Here is a 9,126-nt window from a genome sequence, read left to right as displayed (position 1 = left end):
ATCACAACTGCTAACCATAATGATATTAACCAGAATTAAAATCTACTAGCGAAAGTGTTTCCTCATAATCATTTTCATGAATTAGAGCGAATGCTTTTGCCACTTATATTTTATGGTGTATGTGTTCCTATCCATGCGGATTTTTCATTTCCAACCTACAATCATTAGATAAGGTTGAGGATAAACCTAAAATCAAATTTACGTTTCATGGACTGAACTTTGCTTATTCTTAATTTCTCGCCTTCTGGTAGCACAGGGCCTACCAGCGCTTCCAAGTTGTCAAGCAGCTCACTTCCATTGACCAATGTACCATCACTAGCCAACGTGCTTTGCCTTTTGCAGTCAAATGAGAACCATAGAACTCATAAGAATTTCCAACTCAACTGGAAGATGCACATAATCAAGAATGTGTCAACTTAACACGATACGTTATCAACCTTAAGTCGTGTGCTAGTGATAACTAAAAGGTTTATTCTCAATTGACTCCTGAAACTCTTCAGGATCAATAAGACTCCTACTGACTTCTTGACATATAATTTTCTCTCTCAAGGAGCATTTCTTGACGATCAAAACAAATATTCAAAAGTTAGTATGGATTCTTGACAAGAGAACACTTCATATAATTGGTCTTAGTTTGTCCGTTGTTTTAACCAAAACATCACAACTACCAATTTCAAATGTGCCAGAGTAAGAAAACATTATTACTCCACATTTCATGAGGTGTTATAAACCTACTTAGTTTGAAATAAGCTTCAAGATACGATTTGAAGTAACTAGAGTATGACTCTAGAACTTGATTGGAAACAAAGTATGATTCATCTCTTGATTGAACCATTTCAACAATATCCGATTCCTCTTCTTAGTCAAACAATTGCACTAAGACATTCTTTGAGGATCAATTGTGATATAGTTCCATAACCATTAAGATGATCATAAAACATGATACCAAAGTACTCTCCTTTCCTTTCAGATTGGATAAACCTTTATCTTTCTGGCTTATAGATTCTTCATATTCGTTCTGCCACTCTTTGAGACTTTTCAAAGAATCAGAATTATACTTAATCTTATAAGCATAACCATATTTACTGAAGCATCAGTAAATCATGACGAATAGACTTATCGTCCTTTTTGGTGGATCTGACCAATGCATATCAGTATGTAGTAGATCCATTTGTCCTTCACTTTGACTCACATAAAACATGTGATCAACGAATTAGTCTTAATCTTCCAAAGAACAAGATTCTCATACATCACACAATTCGAATTGTATGACTCCAAGTTTCTATCAAACTGAAACTTGGGTGATGAGAATTCCTTTTCACTTGGTTAATCATGACATTACCACAAACGATATAATTAAGATTCAATCCACATTTAACATTGCTAATATTAGAAATATAACCACCAATTTTCATAAATGCTATTGCAAGGACATATAAATTAAACTAGATAAAAAAAAATTCACTTTATTGATAATGAGCGGAAAATTTTGTCCTTACAATACAAATATATGAAAACTATGTTTCTAGATATTTCGTAAGCAATCTATCATAACTCCCAAGCAGCAGCTCAAAAATCTGATCAACTATGTGACCGAAATCCATCTTTCACGATCAGATTCAACTTACTCTTGTTAAGCTTCCTTCTTTCTCTTAGATTCTGCAAAACATCAAAATGTGACTATCACATCATGTATTAAGAATCTATGAATAGGAACTTAATAAAGTAGAGTTAGATAGTGGATATACCTGAAGTAGAGTCATACGACTTGACTTTACCATCTCTAAGATCTTTCAGGTATTCTGGGCAACTTCGTATCCAATGCCCCTTCAATTGGAAATAAAAACATATGGACCTTTTAGGATTAGCACATGGGACTATTTCTGGATTAGCCTTTCTCTTTACTATATGGTCAAACGGTTTGACCTTGGCCGATCCCTTTCTATTGGGAAGAGAAAACTTTTCTGGACTACCAATGTTGCCATTTTCAATGTCCATGGAAATTTGGGAGACAGATCCTTCAAACATATTCGCTTGATTTGTGCTCTTACGCATTTCTGCTTCAGCAGCAATCAACATATATGTCAGATCGATTAGGGTCACGTCTTGGTCCCTCTCATAGAAGTCTTTAATGAACTGACTATATGAGTCAGGAAGTGAATGTAGAACCAAGTCAATGACTATCTCCCTTGGGAAAATGACACCCAACATTCTCAATCTTTCAATGTGTGATTTCATTTTCAGAACATATGCACACACATAATTTCCATCTTAAGGTTTACTAGCCAATAGGGCTTAAGTGACTTCGTATTTTTCAGCTTGAAGAAGACATGACTTAAGGAGAGTCACCGGAGGAGGTGGAGGAAGAGTTAGAGAAACATGATTTCCAGTTCCACCATTGCTTGAAGAAGGGAACATTCTTTCACCTTGATCAATATGTGGAAGATCATCTTCAGAAGGAAAAACATTTCCAGAAGGACGATGAAGACCATTGTTGTCTGAACTCGACATTTATAAAGGGAGAAAAGAGAATTCAAGTTAGTTGATATTAATCCTTAATTATTAACCCAAAAAATTAAATTAAGGTTGGGATCCATATTTTCGATTCGAATTCTGAAGAGGGATTTCGTAATCAAATTCGAATCTATTTTAGGTAGGTAAAGCATATACCAATTTCAATCTTATGAAACTCCTAGATCTTTTGAGATTCATTGAACTATTTAATGGCATGTTTAATCTCGATTATCTCACTTTATGACTGTGATGCTGATGATCACAAACGAGATATGAATAACCATGCAAATTAGCTTGACATTCTCGATGTCATTTATCATCTAAAATTAATGTGCCGATTAACCACACGCGCTCCATTAATTCAATGATAATTTACGAGACACCCATTGCCAACAATATTAGTCCCATATTAGTGTGCCGGTTAATCACACACGCTCCACTAACGACCAATAAGGTGCAATGTGCAATTTAATGGGTTAGTATCAAATTCACATTTTTCCTAAAGTAACCAAGAGTGAGATTTTTAGAAAATGATTTAATTACTTTATAATTCATCATACTTATTAATGATAATTATTTTGTCCTATCAAACGCGTTCGGCTAACGACCCTCCACTAGTCAAGGAAGCGGTGGGTGAGAGTGGACACCCATTCAGTCGTCATTTTATAGGCAATTTTTTTATACCCCTGTTATAGACCATCTTCGTGAATGATGTCTACTAACGGTAAGACTCACTTTTCTTATACATATATAATATTCAACATTTAATTTTATAATATATAAGGTGCATTTTAAAACATTTTTAAATAGCAGGGGTTTAATACTTCAATAAATTAAACTTTTTAACTTAATTAAATTTAAACCATTTATGGATTTATTAATTATCCTTTAATTAATCAATTAATTAAATTAATAATAAGATCCATAATGATGTAATTTAGGGTTTACATTTTAAATTTCAAAAATTAAAATTTTAATTTGAATCTCAAATAACCCTAAATTTAACATTAATTATTAAGTCCAGTTAATAATTAATTATTTGGGATATATTAATTATCCTTTAACTAAACAATTAATTAAATTATTAATCATATCCATAAGTATAATTATAATTAAATAAAATCAACATTATCCAATTCATAACTATCTCCTAACATTTAGGTCTTATTTAATTATCTAATATTACCAAAAATCGGATTATGACAGATTTAATAAAAGATAATTACCAAATATTAACCAAATAAATCAAGTTAGGCAAGAAAATCTGAAATCAAGATCTAACACACAAACACGCCGAGTTGGAGGACCAACTCGCCGTGTTGTAGTCCAACACGTCGACTTGGAAGATCAACTCGACGAGTTCGAAGAACAGAATGGCGATTTTGTTTTCTCCTCCTTATTCAAGTTCATATTAGTATTAATTCAATAGAAAACTGAACCTAGACTCTGATACAACTGATGGGATTTGAGTAAAACATACAATCCTATGTGTGCATGCAACCTTAATTGAAGATCTACGTTTTCTCTAATTGAACATACAATAATGAACAACAAAGTATAAACCCTAGATCTATGGATAATAATCGAAAATCACATAAGAAGGGTTATGATTCATACCTTTAAGATTGTTATTGTAAACAATCTTGAATCCTTGCTTGAAAGACCTTTGGTAGCAAGCGCCACAAATGTCGCGCCTCTAATGGTCCACAAACAAACTCAAGCAACCAAGGAATACTATATATATATATATATATATATATATATATATATATATATATATATATATATATATATATATATATATATATATATATATATATATATAGAGAGAGAGAGAGAGAGAGAGAGAGAGAGAGTAATGGAAGAGAAATTTCGGCCCTTAGGCTCTTGGAGGAGTCATAACCGAAATCTAACCCTAAGGAGGGTTTATATAGGTGTTAGGAAGGTATTGGATAAGACAGATGTATCCACGATAACCCTAATCCCTTAACTTCCTTCCTAAGGCATCCAAAGCACCTTTAGAGCCCAAGGAAACCCAACCCTAGAGATGCTCTAGATTTCGTTCCCCCTACTTTAGGGAGGTTCTAGAATTGTCCAATGCTCAACTATTGAACATTGTCACCTTTAGTCCCTGCAGTTTTAATTAATTACTTTAATCCCAAAAATAATCCCAATTTAATTTTTGATTAGATATTAATTAAACATTATGATTTATAATTAATATCTTATTTCCATAATACATTAATAAATCATTTATTTTGATTTCTAATTAAGGAGCATACTATGTGCTTTATTTCAACCCAATTTGTACGCCATTTGGCGGCCCAAATCCATCCTAAACGTGTAGAGGTACAAATATACCGGTTTTGATTTTTTAAAAACTGGTTTTCTTTAGATCCATTTTGTTTATAAACAATTCGTTTTTTTTAAGTGAAATTGCGTTAAAAAACTAGGTTTTTCCGGTTAAAAATCGGTTCAATTTGGTATAGTAGAAAAAAAAGAGAAAAACCAGTTTCAGATATATATTAAGACATATTCCTAACCGGCGGTTCCGTTTTAAGTTCTAAAAAAAGGATCTGGTTTTTTTTCGGTTTAAAAAAAAAAGGTTCTTTTGTGCACCTCTATAAAGATGTCATTTTGTGAACCATTTTTTATGATTAAAAGCTGCCAAACAGCACCACATTGGAGACCCACGATGAGAATAAAGATATATAGCAGTTCATATTTAAAATCATTTCAAAATTTGATTTTAGCCCAAATTTCTAGCAGCCCAGTTGGTGCTTTAAAATTCTCACGCAACCAGGGATTAAAAAAATAAGAGGATCGGTTTCTAGAGCTAAAAATGTTTAATTCCACCGATTAATCAACAAGACCACGAACTATGATGCATTATATGTAAATTTAATTCATGGTATCAATACTGAATGCCACATATAATTTAACATTACTATATAGAATAATGTACAAATCATATCAAGTTTTCGTACATGTAAATCGCAAGTGAGATTAATTAGTACCACGGTCGCAACTTAATTATTTCAAGAAACACATCTAAACAATGGCGTAATTCAACGGCACACACGCATGCAATCGTCAAAATACCACAATTAAGATGTGTTATCTAGAAATACATTTATGTAATTAACATGGTTTAGGTTCAAAGGTTTCTAATGAAGAAATATTACATATAACCCTTAAAGTATATAAGGGATTTAATAAAAACATCCCTTTTTTCTGTTCTTAAGCTGCAACTGCAAACGGGTTCCTCTTCCACACGAGTGGTTGATACTCTTCCACAAGAGTCTCCTCGATCTTCTCCCATGGCATCTTGTGCTTGGCCAATTGTTTCTTCTTTGCCTTCACTCCAACAGTATCTCCCGATTTCTAAAATATAATAAACAATAATTAGTAGCTTATAACTTAGCGCCTATAAGGTAATTAAGCAACTTGTGGTTCGTTGTACCTTAAAACAATATCCATCTTTAACGTCACAAACCGGATAATCACTAGGGCAACAAGCGGAATAACCCTTGCAACACACACCATTGGTGTAACCACAGCACCCATACATCAAACAATAGTTATAGATCTCGAAGATGCAACAACATGTCTGGTCTGCCGGGCAATATGAGAAGTCACCGCACTTGCTAGGTGATGGTGATGGTGGAGGTGGTGGTGGAGATGGTGGTGCCGGTGGTGATGGTGGACTAGGTGGTGGTAGGACGCCGGAGGTAGGGTAAAGTGGCTCAAGGTACATCCCACAAACACCATTTTTATTATTGGAGTTCCTTTTCATTAAAATGTAGCCTTCCATTCCCCAATAGGTACCCCACTGGTTCTTGACAATCCAGTAGTCTTCACCATCTTGCGTACCATAACCAACCACCAGCACTGCATGGTCTATGCTGTTTGGACTGTTTGAGCATTCGCCATCGTAGATACCCTAATAATTAAATAAAGCGTTGTTATGTTTTAAATCCATTAAGAAATGGATCAAGATAATCAAAGTAAAAGAGCATTTACATGACTTTGTATCTATATCATGCCGTTTTTTCTCCATGACACGTTTTTTTGCATTTAAATTTTCAGGATTAATTAAAAAATGTCATGAATGATTGAATACTTACAAACTAAAGCGTTTTTTTGGCGTTTTTGTATAAATAAACGACGAAAAAAATGAATATAAAAAGCCTGTTACTTTGTACTTACCCCGGTATATAGTTGGAAGTCATAGGCTGAGCCATCAATACCAATAGTAACAGGCTGTTTGGCCACAGCACAAAGGAGTGCGTCTTCATTTTTTGATTCTACTTCCACGTAGCTTTCGATTGTTACAACTGATTTTTTCGACTGATCATTTATTGTACGTTAGTTGATATGACTTAAATAATAAATTTAATATTGAAGTTTTATAATTAACAAAATGGATAAAGTAAGTAAGTACCTTTGTTTTATCGCATTTACCATCCCTACCATTAGAACTAGTATAAGGATAATCGGCTTCAGAATCGATTCCACCATTTTTAATAATCCATCTGTATGCAGTGTCCATGTTTCCACCATTACAACCATAATCGTTTGTGTCACAGTCAACGAGCTCTTGCTCTGACAGGCTAATCAGGTCACCGGTTGCAAGTGCATGTACACCTTCAATGGACCCGGTTACAGAGAATGCCCAACAACTTCCTATACACGTTATAAATCCAGATTTAATGCAACAAAATATTTATAATAATTTTATTGTGTAACTTTTTTTATTGACATGAACAAATATAATCGAACTGTTTAATGGTAATAACACAGACATATGCTAACAATCAATAACTATTTTTTTTAATAAATGTAATTTTATTAAGTATCTGGTTTACAAATTTAAAACGAGCATCTATTTTATTTTTAAAGGTGAATATTTACATATTTAATGAGTAAAAGTCAAGCTACTAACCCAAATACGCAACCACCGACTATTTTAAAGTTTAATTAAATATTTAATATGATATTTTCAGTGTTAAATCTATAATCTTTCATCGGGACTTTCCCAATATATTATACCTTCCCGTGATGAACGTGATATTTTTGTGAGTTCTTTATTTTTCGAATAATAATATATATTATGAAAAAGTTAAAAACTGAAATATAAAAAATAAAAATAAATATATAAAAATAAATATAAATGAAAGAAAAAGGAATTAAATGTTTACCGCACTGTCCTTGGTCCTTGATTGGTGTAACGATTCCCTTGTCTCTCCAATCCAAAGAAGCGGGTGCATCACAAGACTTCGAACTTAAAGTCGTGTTTCTTTTAGCACCCCTCATCTTTAGTTTATTGCTTCTAGGGCCCCTGACTTTTGAAAAGTACATCTCTTTGAACTCTTCATTACTTAGATCAGCAAACTTGTTCAATCCCACCATATGTTCAGTCTCTGATTTCCGTTTCGAGTTCTTCTCCAATATATACTTCAAACTCTTGCGGAAATTCCCAAGCCTTCGTGCTTCTTCTTCTTCATGCTCATATGTTTTTCCATGCATCTCCTTCCATTTTCTGAACAATTCAGTGATTTTTTCGCTTGATAAAACATTGGTTTCTTGATCACCAAGTATGGAGAACTCGGAAGGAAGAGTCGATGATACGGATACAGATAGTGATACTGACAACGATAAAACAGAGATAAACAAAAGAAGAAGAGCGAGAGAGGAATTTCGGGTACCCATTGTTGTGACTAAATGAATCTTGAATAGTTTCTTGAAAATGGTTTTCATTTTATAGAGGTTTGAATCTTTTGGCTTGTCCTACCTAACCAATGACTTGGGTGGCCAGTAATTTGGCAAAATTATCTTGAATGTGAAAACACGAGAATGACCTCAATGTCTTTGGAATTAAGTGGTATCCAACGTGGGTATTTTTGTAATTTCATAAGGACTGAGAAACATTTTCCTTGTTGGCTTTATATTGGAACACATACTTTCAAATAAACACACTAACACTCCTAATCTCATTTAAATTACGTGCAACATTTTTCTTCGATTATATATATATATATATATATATATATATATATATATATATATATATATATATATATATATATATATATATATATATATAAAGCAACCTTTAAAATATTCTACAAATATATATTTAATAGATTTCAGGTTTAAAAGTTTTAGTCTAATATGTTAGCGTATATATTTTGATGTATATTCTCTTTATTTAGATTATTAGCCCATATGTGGCCCTTGGCCCATTGATGTATATTTGTATAAATACGTTTATTGAAGTAATGAATTCCATGAGATTTTAATCACAATTACATGATATTAGAGAACCCTAGCCGCTGAATCGGCTCTTCTTTTCTTCTTATTCTCGATTCTGTTTCCCTCCCTCTACTTCATCAATCATGACTGGCAAGGATTCATCCTCTTCTGCTTCTCTTCTTGACAAACCTTCTTCCACCATTAACATCAAACATGCAGTTCCCCTGGTCCTTGATCTTGAAAAAATGAATTATGACATATAATGTGAGCTATTTGAAACCCATTGCAAGGGATACGGTCTCTCCAAACATCTTCTTCCCACCACCGACAAGTCTCCTGAAGCCACCGAAGAATGGG

General features: G+C 33.2%; 1 protein-coding gene across 1 annotated transcript; it reads right to left on the bottom strand.

Moving 5' to 3' along the window:
• Positions 1–5,428: 5,428 nt before the first annotated feature.
• On the bottom strand, positions 5,429–8,258 carry LOC145123980 (low-temperature-induced cysteine proteinase-like). The gene is made up of 5 exons (XM_079059188.1): positions 7,716–8,258; positions 6,959–7,200; positions 6,724–6,864; positions 5,978–6,457; positions 5,429–5,898 (listed from the first exon to the last, which is right to left on the bottom strand). The coding sequence occupies exons 1-5, from the start codon at positions 8,224–8,226 to the stop codon at positions 5,755–5,757; spliced, it is 1,518 nt and encodes a 505-aa protein (XP_078915314.1). The 5' UTR covers positions 8,227–8,258; the 3' UTR covers positions 5,429–5,754.
• Between the last annotated feature and the right edge of the window lie 868 nt (positions 8,259–9,126).

The sequence above is a fragment of the Lactuca virosa genome, chromosome 7 (assembly GCF_052849685.1).
Source record: "Lactuca virosa cultivar CGN04683 chromosome 7, Lactuca_virosa_CGN04683_v6, whole genome shotgun sequence".
In the NCBI taxonomy this organism is placed as follows: Eukaryota; Viridiplantae; Streptophyta; class Magnoliopsida; order Asterales; family Asteraceae; genus Lactuca; species Lactuca virosa.
Note: the sequence above shows the minus strand (reverse complement) of the source record. Positions and strands in the feature narration are given on the sequence as shown.

What these genes read in the sequence shown, in the direction of transcription:
- LOC145123980 (XM_079059188.1), bottom strand. Translation starts at nt 8,226, where the DNA reads ATGGGTACCCGAAATTCCTCTCTCGCTCTTCTTCTTTTGTTTATCTCT. An exon ending in CAAGGACCAAGGACAGTGCG is followed by an intron (nt 7,201 to 7,715) that starts GTAAACATTTAA and finishes TAACGTGTATAG; the next exon opens with GAAGTTGTTGGGCATTCTCT. An exon ending in AAGATGGATATTGTTTTAAG is followed by an intron (nt 5,899 to 5,977) that starts GTACAACGAACC and finishes ATTATATTTTAG; the next exon opens with AAATCGGGAGATACTGTTGG.